At 39.5% G+C, this 14,403-nt stretch overlaps 1 protein-coding gene across 8 annotated transcripts in view; it reads right to left on the bottom strand.

The window, feature by feature from the left end:
- Positions 1-8,192: 8,192 nt before the first annotated feature.
- The window catches only part of ST3GAL3 (ST3 beta-galactoside alpha-2,3-sialyltransferase 3), a 212,547-nt gene continuing 206,336 nt past the window's right edge, over positions 8,193-14,403 (bottom strand). For 7 of the 8 annotated variants that reach the window (XM_088153067.1, XM_088153069.1, XM_088153073.1 and 4 more), the window contains one exon: positions 8,193-13,815. In XM_088153067.1, coding sequence (XP_088009193.1) covers positions 13,649-13,815 — 167 coding nt within the window. In that variant the 3' untranslated portion in view covers positions 8,193-13,648. 8 annotated transcript variants of the gene reach the window in all.

Here is a 14,403-nt window from a genome sequence, read left to right on the forward strand (position 1 = left end):
GTCTCCCCTCTTCGAAGACCTATAGTCTCCCTCTTCCTGCCTTGGGATTTCAGGAGGGAGGGCATTCCATATCTTCTTTAGCTGAAGTTGGAGAGATTCTCCCTTTCAATTCCTTTCCTCCACCACCCATCTCTTCCATTTTAAACTCTCCATCTCAGTTTTAGGCAGAGCAGTTTGTTTCTTTCTTGCCCTCATTAGTCAGGCACACAACTCCTCCCCTTTCCCAAACCAGCCCCTCTCTTCTTCAAAGTAAGAACTGCTAACAAAGATGAAATGCATGAACAGTCAGGTAGTTTGGGTTTCTGAAGGTATTTATTTACTTATTTGAAAGATTTATATGACCATCCATCTTACACAGTATAACCCTGGGCGGCTAACAATTAAACTCATATATTAAAACATACAAACACACACACACACACACACATGCTCATTAAAGAAGAGCACACTCTAACCAGGCACAATAACAACCTCCCAGCAACTGCACATGGGCTGGATTCAATTCGCGTCCTAGCTGACCGCCTGGGGGAAGAATATTGCAGCTGGAACTGCCAAAGGGTATGAAGGATGTATCATTCATCTGCCATTGTCATTCTGTATCTGGGTAGCCCTTTCAATGTATCCTTTCGGCTCTGCCTGGGACCCCAAATGAGTTGCAAGGCACCTGTGCAGAAAGGATGCAATAGTCCAGATGGATTGCTGGTCAGAAGCTTGGCATAACAACTATGGCAAGAAGGAATAGGTCTGTTAATGTGAGGCCACCAAAGTCATAGAGAGGTAGATGGGTTGTTAAGTAAGAAATATTCTGGCTTACATTATAAAACATCTGCCTGCTTGTCCTGTGAGTTAAGAATGCCTATAAAACAGGAGAAAGGTTGGGCCTATCTGACGTGGCATGACACAAATCTCTGGGAAATTAGTAAGTGTTCCAAATTCTTCTTCTTTTTTAAAGTGATCCAATTTCTTGTAGTCAAGTAGAACTTTGATAGGGTGTTCCATCTCTTTGAAGAGTTGGAGATGGTGCCAACACTCAGTCTTCTTTAATGGCTGAAAACTCCTTAATATTATTATTTCTTCTGTCTGGTAAAAGTTACCTGGAAAATAATCTGCAGGGGAAGAACTTGTCCTCAGACTCTGTGGGAATTTTTGAAGCAAGGCAAAATTGGAAAAGACAGCCTATATAACAAGGGGATGGGAGGGACCTGGATTATGGATTGAGAAGTGGATGCCTCTTTGACTAATGTTGTGGATATGCCTGCTTGCCAGACCTTCACAACACTGCAGGCTCATGGCCAGACAAAGAATATACATTTCCACTAAAGAGATATGCCCCCCAAAGTCCCAGACCCTCCCTCTAGTGGAGACTGAAGAAGTAAGTTATTTTAAACCAAGAAGTAGGGCTCTGGGAAAAGCAGTGGACCAAGGCTGGGGGGAAGGGGGGGGGGTTCCATCTCCCCAGTAGCCTCAGATTAAGGCATAGAATCTCAAGAAAAAGCAGGTCTGGAAAATTTGAAGGATCATATATTTCAAGGATCAGCTATTACTGAAAAAGTGGGTTAAAACATTTAGCCATGTGTGCAAACTAATGTTCTCATTTTTCTATACAGAGGGACATCCATGCGGAAGGGGGATTGTAAAAAAAAAGTCAAGATGGCACTTGTGATGTGTTTGAAGTCCCACTCCTTTATACACGCACATGATATAAATGTAAGTACAATTTTATTTATTTGTCACCAATAAGGGTGGGGCTTCAATTGTACAGTCATGACTGCCATCTTTTTTTCTAACCCCCCCCCATGCCCCTGTTTGTTCAAATGATGAAACTGAGTGTGTCATTTTAGTATTTGTCTGTCTGTTAGGCTGTGCATAAAGGTATCAAATTTTCTGTAGGATTTTCTTGTAATCTGTAATATTTTGAAGCATCTAGCCAGTCCCTTTTTAACAGGACTTTTGGGCCATCTTGTGGTCTGCCTGGAGCACTTCCTTTTATTTTTTATGTTTCTTTTAACTAGTTGTTTTAATGAGCTGGACAGCTCTGGAATTTATCCTTTTCACCGTTGAATGTCTGCATTATAATAAGGCCTTTTATATTTTATATTTTCTTATTTTAAAAAAAAGTTTTATTTCATCTGTGCTGAGACTGTCCTCACTTCCAGGGAGAGGAGGAAAGGATGAATCATCTAATCACAAGCCTTCAAGCTATATGCAATATTGAAGGTTGTTTTTTGTTTTTTGTTTTTTGCCTTTTGACCTTTTAATCACCAACAAGGTCTAACCCTTGTTAGGAGGTGGATGCCAGGTGAGGCTCCCCCTATAAGACAGGTGGTGACAGTGGGAACTACCAAGCCACTCTCCTGGATAGAGGCAAGACTATGTTGTACAGACCCAGGGAGTTTCTGGGAGAGGGGATCTGAGTCTTCAGGCTTCCACCATATGGGCTCAGCTATTCTGCTACAAGTAAAAAAAAGGCTTATTGGATGTTATAATTGGACTCAAAAGGAACTGTCTTCTTGGTAAGATGAGTCAGTGGTTAATAGAGCAAAAACTAGGAACAAATTATGATAAACACTGGCAAACCCAGAAAACACCCCGATATTGCAGACAGTTTCCCAAAATGGAAGACACTGTATGTTAATTGGATCCATTTGATTTTCTTTGGGAAAATACAATAGCCAAGCAATCCAATACAAGCAGTTTAAATGTGCATTTCTCTAGCTAAGCATTTTTTTTTTTTATCTGCGCTCAGTCGTTACTGACTCTGCAGTGACTGCTTGGATGAGTCCTTGCAGTTTTCAAGGCAAGGTGTTTCGGAAGTGGTTTGCCAGTCCCTCCTTCCTAGAGCAGAGCCCAGCTGGCGAGCGCAGGAGGCGGGGTTTCCATTGCTTTGCGCCCTTTTTGGGCGCGCACAGTTTTTTTGCGCTTACCGGCAACTGCTCCCGACTCCTTTTTGCAAGGCGCCACCAGCATTTTTCCTCCCACTGGAGTGAGAGTCCCCATTTATCTACTCATGTGAGTTTTCGAACTGTTGGGTTGACAGGAACTGGGGAGGAAACAGGAGCTCACCCTGTTAACGTGAAGGCTGGACTCGAACCGCTGAAGCGTCGACCATTTCTGGCCGGCAACTTTCAGTGTCATTAAGCCGCTGCACCGCCGCGCCCCCCTTAGCTAAGCATAGAGGCTGTAATCATGAAGGCATTAAAGAGTTGTCCAAACTTATTAGGTATGGACAGCAGGGTCCTCAGAATAAATAAGCAAGTTATCCAAATACTGTAAATGACAAAAATCACCCACAAGGTCATAAAAAATATTTCAAATCTTATGAAGACTGAGGGGCTGGATCCTATCTGAATGGCATTACCATACATTTAACTTCCTACAATTAGCATCAAAGGAATTTATGCCCCTCTTTCATGTGAAATAGATTGTAAACACCTTTTAGAATTAATTTGGTAACATCTGTGCCTAGTTCAGCTATTCCAAGAGCTCTGAGATGAGGCAATTCAGCAATGATTCCTAATAGTTACAGAGTTCAGGAGTAAGTAATAAAAAACCTTTTCTTAACAAAAAAGATTGGTGAAGGAGGAAAAGAGGGGGATAAACCCTCTCTATTCTCATAAAGGTTCCCTAAATTCTCACAAATAAACTGTTTTATGCAAGTGAACTGTCTTTGACACTGGGTAGTGGCACTTTACGAGAATCTGAATTCCAGAAATGAGATTGATAGTACAGAATCAGAGGTGATGGCCGGCAGAGTATGCGCTCCCTGCTTGCCAAGCATATTGATGCATTCCACATACTTGTCAGGCAAGGTAGGACACAGTTCCTGCTAAGGTGGTAAGCAAAGGGGAAACAAATGGTATGTTATGCTGGTCCCAAGAATATATGGATTGTGAATCTGAAGACAGGAGCTGTTAGGCTAGCTGGTTCATCTTTAACTGGTCCATTTGGTAACAACTTGGTTCTGATAATGGAGCTAGGCATTAGTGACCTGATCCACTATCAGCAGGGCTGCAAAATGGTCTGTAGCCATTACTTAAACTCAGAATGCAGGCTCACTTTCCCTATTCTTGGGAATATTAGTAGGTGGATATGGCTGTCAGACTTAACTAGGCACAGCACCAGATAATAACTATCCAGAAATTCAATCCACATACAGTAACAGCAGTAACTCCACAGACTCAATCCAGCTAGGTATGTTGCAAATAAGATATATCGACTCTGGCAATGATATAGGATTGGGAGACCAAAATTGGAGAACTTGCAGCAATGACAGAACTGACAGTATATATTCACAATACAAGTCTTACTAAATTCAAGCAGGAATGCATTCTTTGTATATGACACATTACACAGCAACACAAATACATACAGGCATTTAGAATATGATTTTTAGGGAAAGAGTTAAGAGACTAATAAAAAGCAATAGATGAAACGACTTAATTTAATACTAGCAATAATATCCAATGTTTAACGTTCAAAGTGTAGTACAAATATTTAGGTGGTGGCTAGCAGGTGGGAAAATAAATGGAAGGGAAGGGGAGAATGCATTATCAAAAGTTTTTTTAATGTTTAAGTTTTATTAGTAGTTATTTATCTTCTATTTTGCTTTTGTATCTCTACACTTATGTGATTTCTGTTTAAATAATCTTTCAAAGCTATTCAACAAAAACAAAATTTTGAAAGAAGTTACATCTACACAGAAGATCCACTTATTGCAGAGCCCTGGAATCTTGCTGTCTGGCTGTCCCAGGCCTTTTTCTCCTGCCCTTTTAAATCAACAGGCTTTTGGTTATTCTTTTCCCAACCTTGAATATTAGAGGCACCTGATCCATGTTAAGCTAAACATTCTGTCTTGTCTAAGAGTCACTGATCCTCCTCCTGCCAGCTTCAGCTCTTACACAAGGAAAAAGTTTGGGGGGGGGGGGGAGAGAGAAGACTATGAGAACTTGTATTTTCTCACCAACTCTGTAAGAATGGTATAAGTGTTTCAATTTTATAATGAAATTCTTCTGATATAAAAATCCTGAAAACTCTTCAGTGGGATGTTTGGCTGCTTAATCTTTGTTGGGAAAGGTGACCTATGTCTGTGCTATAAGTAGTATTCTTAGTCACTTTCTTGTGGCTCTTAAGGAACCAAAAATATTATGACATAAGTCTACCTAATGCCATCTGGGTGTGTAGGGACTATACAGTTCCTATTAGCTAGGCTAGCTGGAAATTCTGAGAGTTGCAGTTCCAGCACATCTGAATCCTGGAGGTTCTTGACTGAGGAAAAGTGATATAAGCTTTTGTGGATTACAACTCACTTCATCAGATGCAATACAGTACTCTCAGCTACCTAGGAACTGGACTGGCTTTCTGCTAAAGCTACATGAGAGGCAGATTATTAGTCCATTTCATCAGTATTGTTCCTATGATCACTAAGCAAAATTCAAATTGGTTTATAGGAATGTTAATTAACCTATGCTTCTTGTTTCCACTCTGTCTTTTTGCAGCCACCTGAATCTTGCAGCGCTTTTCTTTTGAAAATTGTTTCTCAGTGAAATTAGATTTTTTTTGTCATGAGTTATGTATAGAAACTGAATTCACACTGATTCTATATTTTGTGCCAAACTTCAAACAGGAGATCTGTGTGCTTAAACTGCCTGTGCAGGTGTTAAAGAAGAATTAAGGGATTGTCATTGATTCATGTCCCCCATCTTTATTATATAGCTTAAGGTTGTCACTCCTACAGGAACAGTCCTGTACAAATTATACAGCCCATCCTGACCCATAAACAAACACGTTTATGGTTGCATGACCAATAGTATGATGAAATCTAAAGTGCAGGAAAGTTGCAAGAAAAGATATGATGACTTGTATGTAACCAGTTCTTTGAATGATCATTGGTGAATTCAAACATATTGTTTCTGTTTCTCACAATTAAGTGTTCCAAGGATAAAGAAAAGAGGACCAAAGATGGATAGTACTGGGGGAGTCAGTATGGTATTACAAATAAATTAATCCCAAGAGATTGGAGCAGAAGGAGGATGACATAAATTGACATCAAGATATGGACCAGGAATGAAAATGAGCCAATGAGTTTGGGCTTGGACCTGGGAAGGATTTGACCTGGAGTCCAGGCACTGAGTATTATCTAGAGGGCAAGCCCTGCTTCAGTACTGATAAGCCCAAAATAAGTGGGTGATCTGGGAATGATATGCCTATGATCAAAGGCATGATCAAGAAGGAAAGATACTAAAGGAGTCCAGCAAGAGAACCATTTAAAAACATGCCTATTCATCTTCTGGTACTTGATTTCATTGATTCTTTACATACATGTAGGAGGATATCTTACAGCTTGGTGCCTGATTATTGAGACCTGCCGGGGGTCAGTGCAGTCATTGGTCTTAACTCAGTGGCAACTGGCTGACTGAATTTGTGCATGTTGTTAGCATAGTAGTGGCTGGATTTGATATAATTAGAATGTGGGATTGGCAAAGCATTTGCAATGCCACAGCATTCATCATGAAAGTAGCCACAGTTACCCATGGTGAGAGCTTGTTTCCACAAGATGCCCACAAGCATGAGGAGTTATTTCTATTGACCTTTTAAGTAAAGGCTTGACAAAACAAGTAGTTCTCAACCAAATGCTCTTCTCAAGAAAAAATTAAGTAGAGCAAGTGACCATTTAGCTGGCATTCTGAAAGAGTGCTGAAAAGGCAACACAGACTGAATGGAAGCGCTCATGCTCAAAGATACAGGCAAGGCAAGAACAGGAAAAAAAAATGGATCTGAACCCCACCCCAAATAATTTTTACAGTATTCTGTAAAAGTCGAAAGGGAATTGAGGAGAATGATGGAAAATCCTTCTTTTAGGAGTAGACGAGGATGAGTGGGGCAGGCAGTGTCCATGGAGAGGTATGTCAAAACAAGCAAGATGGCAGCCATGGTACAGCAATTCAAATCCTTTTCATTTTATACATGTGTCAACATTGCATGCAAGTGCATAGAGGTGGGGCTTTGACTGCCTCTTCCTTGTTTCACACATTCCCCCTCCCACGGGCACTGCTGGATGAGGTTCTTAAGAACCATTTCCACCTGATTGTTTATTGCACAGGTGTAGAACCCATGAGGTGTGAATCAGAGACACCCACAATGAAGAACCTGTTCTCCAATAATCCAGAGCTATGGATCATTGATATAATAGCTATGGAAGTATCAATAAAACATCTTTAACACTCAAATTAATTCTCATTAGAATAGCTGAAGTCCAACAAGTTTTGTATTGCCTTTAAATTAAGCTTCAAGTTCCTCAAATGCTACAGGGCTAATACAGCCCACAATTAGGAGGAAATGTTGCCCAGAGGGCACAGAGTTGAAGTAACAGCTGTGACTATTGTTCTACTGGTGGGGAACACAGCAGCCAAACCACCATTACAGCTGCCATCAGACATTTCTTAATGTCTATGTTACATTGATAATACCAGAGAATGAAAGATCTAAGGCAACATTATAAGCAAATGGTTGATGGCATTGCATATACTTTGCTGATCCCACTATATAATTTTTGAAGGTTATATCAGCTTTCGCCAACTTGGTGCTTTGGCCAGCCTAGCTAGGAATTATGGGTTTTGAAGTCCAAGACATTCAGAGAGCATTTGGTTGGAAAAGGTGGATATGTGATATGTAGATTATTTGGGAAATGTTTTGGAGTATGAGTGGAACAGGCTGTTAATTAATTTAAGCAGGAGGCTCCTCCCCATCCACTAGATGTTTTCTTAATAGGGTTGTTTAAGACTATAACAGAGGGAGGAACTTTAGAATTCTTGGTTCATGTATGTCTTAGATAGCCTCCTAACAGTTTTTCTGAAGGCAAAGAATTGGACATCCCAAAAACTAGATTGTTATACACAATTCCTTTAAAGTACAGCAACACAAAGTACAGGTTTCTAGAAACCATTACTCAGATCATGTAATTTGATGTTTGACAAAGAAATGACATACAGGAGGCTTCCAATTTTATTCCATTTGTCTTTACTCCAAGAAAATACCCAAGGAAGAGTTCTCCTAATTTCCTGTTCTCACAGGAACCTCTCCTTATAACTTACAAAGTGCTTCTTTACGTAAGGTACTAAAAGCAACTGTTTGCTGAGACAGCAGCTACACAGCCCTTAGAGGAAGACAGAGAGCACAAAAGAGGAACCAGAAAGCTTCCTTCACTTTTTTATTGCTTCCATGGTATGAATATAACACAGTGACTTTGAAGCCCACACATGCCACTTTGCCATTTCCCTTTTTTTTTTTTTTTAATAACAGAGAACATTCATAAAATAGAAGCCATGGGGTAATAATTGCAATTTTTATGCCATCTTTCTAAACCTTTTAAAAGAGCGATCTTTTTTGTCATCCATCATAGTCTGATTCAGTTTCTCTGCAAAACATGTCAACAGAAACTCTGCTCCCCCAAATATGTCTGAATTCTAGGATGATAGACAATGGTAATGGGGCACATGGTGAATATAGCAACCAAGCATTTCTGAGGCTCAGAAAATTTGAGAAGCATCTTCCCATCCTGTCCAAGAACTGCAGGCTCCCCAAGCTAGCAAAGATGTTGTGGTAAGAAAGATTTGCCACATTCCCACAATAGCCATAACACTGAACATCTTAACAAGGGGATTGTCTTTTCTCCCTTAAGCAAAGGGACAGGGATCCTCCAGATGTTGCTGAACCAGAACTCCTAGTATCCTTCCTAGTCATGCTAACTAGGTTAATGGAGAGTTGTATTTCAGCTATAACTGGAGGACCACATATTCCCACACTTGCTCAAACAGTTCAAAATACCTCTATGAAGATTATTCTTGCTGTTACAGATATGCCCACCATTTCAAACTATTTTTTTCCCCTGAAGAGCTATTTTTATTCATATACAAATCTGATTAATCAAGCAAGAGTTCTTAAATTGGTGGTTAGCCTAAAAAATAATTATTATTTTCAGTTTCATGTACTGTAATTATGAAATGTAATGAAAGATTTATAAAGAACATGAACATTGTTTCACTTTTTGTGTAGCTGTAGTTAAAACTACATTTACAAAGACTCTTTTTCCTCATGGAAGTCACAGCAACCTTAGCCAAGGAGGAGAGGTGGACTGAGCGCTGAGGAGAGCATCCTTCCTTAACCAGTGTTGACTTCTGCAATTGCTCTAGAAGTGTACCTGATGAATGGAATGGAAAGAAAGGCAGCCGAATCCCAAACATATTAATGGGTTTTCTGGAATTGGTCTGCAAAATTTTGTTTTTCTGAGCTTACTGAGACCATCTCTAATTGCTGGTGCTTCCTTTGGAAATGAAAGGCAGGATTGCCCAACCTCTCAGAGTGGAAGAATGCAGACTTCTGAGCTCCTTGTTGAAACAGAAAGACGATATATCAAGTGATAGGACACACTAATGAAACTGGCTAAAGTCACCACATACTTTATATGCAACAAGATGGCCATTTATTGAGGAAACAGGTGAGGAAACATCTCAGGAATTACTGCTGATCTTTCACAAATATCTATCAGCAAAAGCCAAAAGTCTGCTTGTGATCTCAATGAAACAATAAGTGCAATTCCCTCAATGAATCTTAGAAAAAAATTCTCAGACAAGAAATTTCCATTTTCCCCTGTATTTCATTGAGGGAATTAATTTAATTCTGGGTGGAAAGTAAGAGCCATGGGAAGGGCCAACCTTGGAATTGGTCTTAAAGTATAAAATCTAAATAGGCAGTTGTGTTCAAAGCAAAGAAGTCTTTTCTAATGAATAATGGTCGTCCAGACAAGCCAGTGTAGTGGAGATATAATTTGCTTTAATCCCTTAATGGTATTCAGATGATGACCAGCTCAAGATGTCAATTGGCTTGGGAAGTATTCAAATTCTCTGTTATTTAAAAATGTATTCTTATTGAACCAAATTAATTAACAGAAAAAATGCATACATATAGCAGTGTTAAAATAATGTAGTGTTAAACATTTATAAAATGTTGCAGGAAAAAAAGTCTGGAAAATTATAAGCAAAAGAATTCTAATAATTTGACAAGATTGATTCTAAAGTCCTCCTCCTTACCCCTTTGTTATAAAATAAAATAAAATAAAATAAGACCACAGAATTAAACATTTAGAAGAGGCCATTTAGGCCAAGGAGTCCAACTCCCTGCTCAGTACAAAAATCCAAATTAATACATCCCAGAGAGGTACCTGTCTGACTTCCACTTGAGCATCTCCTCTCAGTTATTGTTCCTACTCTCAAACTGCATGGTTTATGAAGTTTTTTCCAACATTCAATCAGAATCTGCTTTCTTGGAATTTAAAGCCATTATTCCATGTCCTGCATTCTGTAATGTAGCATGTACACAACATGTCAGAGGATGCTCTATCAATTGCTTTGCTGAAATCAAAATATGAAATGTCTATAGCATTCTCACAACTTGTCAAGGAAGTCAATATAAAAGGTAATATTTGTCTATTGAGATTTATTATTGATAAAATTACTACATTGTTTTCAAGTGCTTACACATGGATCTCTTCATAGCTTCCTCTAGAATTTTCCCAGGTCAGTCTGACTGATCTGTACTTTGCTAGTCTTCCTTTCCCCCGTTTCTGAAAATTAAGACATTAGTTCTCATCTAATCATCTGACACTTCACAAATTCTCCAGATTTTTCATGACTAAAATGTAAGAATTAAGTCAAATAATTATCTAATTCTTTCAGAAATCTAGGATGCAATTCATCTGGTCCTTGAGATTAAACTAGAAGTAAATAGATAGTCCTTGATTATTTTTATCAATTTCAGGATTCAAGCCTGTTTCCTCTTGTTTTTTACCATTTTCTGGTACTAGACATACTTTTTCGTTGGAGTACATTGAATAAAATAGAAGTCAAGTAACTGTCTTTTCTTTACCTGTTAGGATTTTGCTAGTATACTTATTCTGAGCAACTGATGTACAACACCCCTCTGCCCTTTTTCACATTAGAATTGCTTGCAAATGTACTTTGAGCCTCCTTTCAGCAATTGGTTTATGTTACTTTGCTTCCACCTAGAGGTCTGTCTGTCTGTCTGTCTCTCTAGGTTTTCCTTGTGTATGTTTGTCTCCTTTTCTTCCACATTCTCTCAACATATCCTGCCTGACAGTTACCCTTAAATCCAATATGGAGCTTCCTACAGGACCATGATTTTTCTATAGTACAAAAACCATTCTTATTTGAAAAGTGGATGTTTAGCTGTCGACAGGAGTGGAATCCTGGATTCACAACATCCAGTGAGAAAGGGACACAGAAAAAACATGTAGCCCAAGAAACATACACTGATACAAGTGCTGCAGCTGGCTCCACCCAAACACCTCAGTCACCCACGTACCATATTTATACAAAAGAGAAACAGTCCTGAATTTAAGCTGGTCCCTTCCCTCCAAAAGGAACAGTGAAAAACAAAATGAATTTATCTCCATTGCCATCTAAGTGAATTTTCCCATTTTAAAGGTAAATTATTTAGGGAAAAACTAGTCTTTCAGGTGAATACTATATTCCTCAGGCCTGTGGAGCCATTCCAATTTTTGCTGGTATGGCCAAATTCTTGATATTTCTATGTCTCCCTATGCTTATCCTTCAGAAGGACATGTCCATAGCACATCAATGGAGAACAGGGGTAAAATTCAAAGACATTGACCTGCATTCATAAGATTGAGGAGATAAAAAGAGCTCCACCAGATCAGATAATTGCCCAACTAGCTCAGCACCATGCTCCTCTCAATAGCCAGTCAGATGTTCCAGGAGATCCTCATGCATGGCATGAAGATAGTAACACACAGTGCCATTGCTCTTCAGCTACTTATATTTCGAAGTACCTCTCCTCTGAATCAGGAAGTTCCATATAACCATAATAACTATTAGATGGCCTTATCCTCCCTGAACTTATTTTTTCCGATTTTAAAGCCATCTATACTACTTACCATCATAACGTCCTGGGGCAGCAAATTGCATACATTGTTTAGAAAGTCTGGTTGCAAGTCCATACTTAAGACATACCAAAATACTTTTGGTTGGGAAGAGTCTGTCAAGACTATGAAAGCCAACAAATAAAGCAGTCACCCTCCACCATTCAAGTGGGCATACTTCAGTATGTACACAATGAAAATTGCACATTTGGGATGCACAGCCACATTACTCAGGGTAATATTGTAGACCTTCTGCAATGACTTATTACTACAGTGATTGTGCAGGATTTTTCACATCACCAGTTGCATTATTATAGATTCACACGTTTTCAGTTTTTGACCATCTAAAAATAATTATGGGAACAGTTGAGCTACTGCCTCAACTTTGCTTATTTGGCAGAGTACCCAGTGCCCTGTTAAGAACCTATCTTAGTTTAGGGCACTGAGCAAGCAAAATGCATATTCACAGTACTGAATGCAAGCTGTACCCTTGACCTATACAGGATGAGAATTCTTCAGCTCTATCTTCATGAGAAGAACTGCCAGATTCTCACATCCTCTCCATATAAGGAAAGGCATGCTAATTAATTTAAATGCACCGCTGGATCTCGTACATGTATTTCAAATCTTACCAATACAGATAATACATACTTGTGCAAATACTGCATCTGAAACATAGAGCAGAGACGTAACAAAGAGTCCCTGCTATTCTTTAAAAAAAATATGGAGGGATGTAGAAACCATCTGGAAAAAAACAAAATGAAATCAGACATACGGAAGCTGAAAAACAAGGTAGTTGTCATCTCTTATCATAGTGTACAGAAAAATCTACACCCTATCAAGGTATTATTCTCATAAACTAAGTGTAGTAGAATGAATGAAAAATCTCTGGTACCATAAACATTGATAAATCTTCATATTTTAGGACAGTTTTGGTCCTTATCCAAAAATAAATTATTCCTTCTCCAAAGAAACAAGAACAGAAAAAGTATCATACTGTTCAGAAGCATGATACAGAAGCTAATGAAAACAAATACTGGGTTATCTGCCAGCAGAATCTGAGGTGAACCTGCAAAGCAGGTTAAGCTCCCCAATATGATGAGGTGAGGTTCATGAATAGTCTAAACATGCAGCCAGATGAACAGTGGCAGCAGTGGAGGCCCCCTGAGAAGCAGGGAGTCCAAAGATCTAACAAAACTCTAATTTGCTCCAACTAGAGCAAAGAGAGGTCACAATACCTTGACATTATAGCAGCACCGACAGACAAACCTTGGATGAACTGAGACCCTGCAAAGGAGCCATGGCTGGCCCAGGGACAGGCTAAATGCAGTGGTAAAGGAAGTGTCCCACTGGGCCTGTTCAAAGGCTAGGCTCCACTTTGCCCATTGGTATGTTTACTGTAATTCTTGTTTCTTGCTATTAAAAAAAATAGTTCCTTGTACATTCAAACACTGCTGCCTCCGGCCTGGCTCCTGTTCCCGCTTGGCACAAATTTATTTTGTTTCACAGGCCTATTTTTCTTCTCTCCACTGATGTTTTATCTCCAGCAAAACATCCTCCTGCAGTTCCAAGTGAGGGCCCGGCCCTCTTAAACCAAGAGCTGCTGCTCCCCTGCTGGCCCTGATGCAGGCAGACAAAGCAAGCCAGGGAGACGATCCAAGGGCTCAGGGCATTTCTAAGAAGCCGGAATTCTTGCTAAAGACCTCTTGCTGCCCTCGTCCTTAGCTGGATACACGTAGCTGTGCTCTCCAGCACAGTGGCTGTGCTTTTCTTCAGATCCCACTGGTGAGGTCTGTGATTACTCGAGCTTTTACCAGTTTTCGTAGGAACTCCTTCTCTCGCTGGATGTTGTGTGTCCAGGACTACATAAAGTAGGGGAAAGAGAGGGGTAAAGGATGATGGAGAGAGAAAAAAGAATAACTCTTCAGCTGGTATACTTAAGGCTCTGAGCATACAGTCCAAGTCAAGAGGTTGCCCTAGATAAGTCTTCCATCAAACAAACAAAAACACAATCATTCCCATTTCTGATCATGACACAAATTTCTCCCTCTCTTACATACATACAAACATAGTACATATAGGTGCTAGAGGAAATAACTATTTTAATAAATCTAAAGCAGGCTTTGCCAACCTGATGCTTTCCAGATGTGCTAGACCATAGTTCTCATCATTCTCACTCAAAAACATCAATTGCTTGCTGGCTGGGAGTGATGAGAGGTTAGTCTAATGTATCTGGAAAGTAACAGATTGGGGAAGGCTGATCTAAGAACAGCCTGATAAAAAATTTTGGCTAGTGGGGGTACATGCACCAGGTCATATAGCCCACAATATATACTATTTAAAATGCTAGCCACCTTGTTTCTATAGGATAGCTTTAAAAGGAAAAAAAAATGCAATTTCTGCTTCAATACATGGATGGGAAGAGTGCTGTATTTTGTTCTCCATTTGAT

The sequence above is a fragment of the Python bivittatus genome, unplaced genomic scaffold (assembly GCF_059951505.1).
Source record: "Python bivittatus isolate LINGU-HERP-01145 unplaced genomic scaffold, Pbiv_v1 ctg000700_np1212, whole genome shotgun sequence".
NCBI lineage: Eukaryota > Metazoa > Chordata > Lepidosauria > Squamata > Pythonidae > Python > Python bivittatus.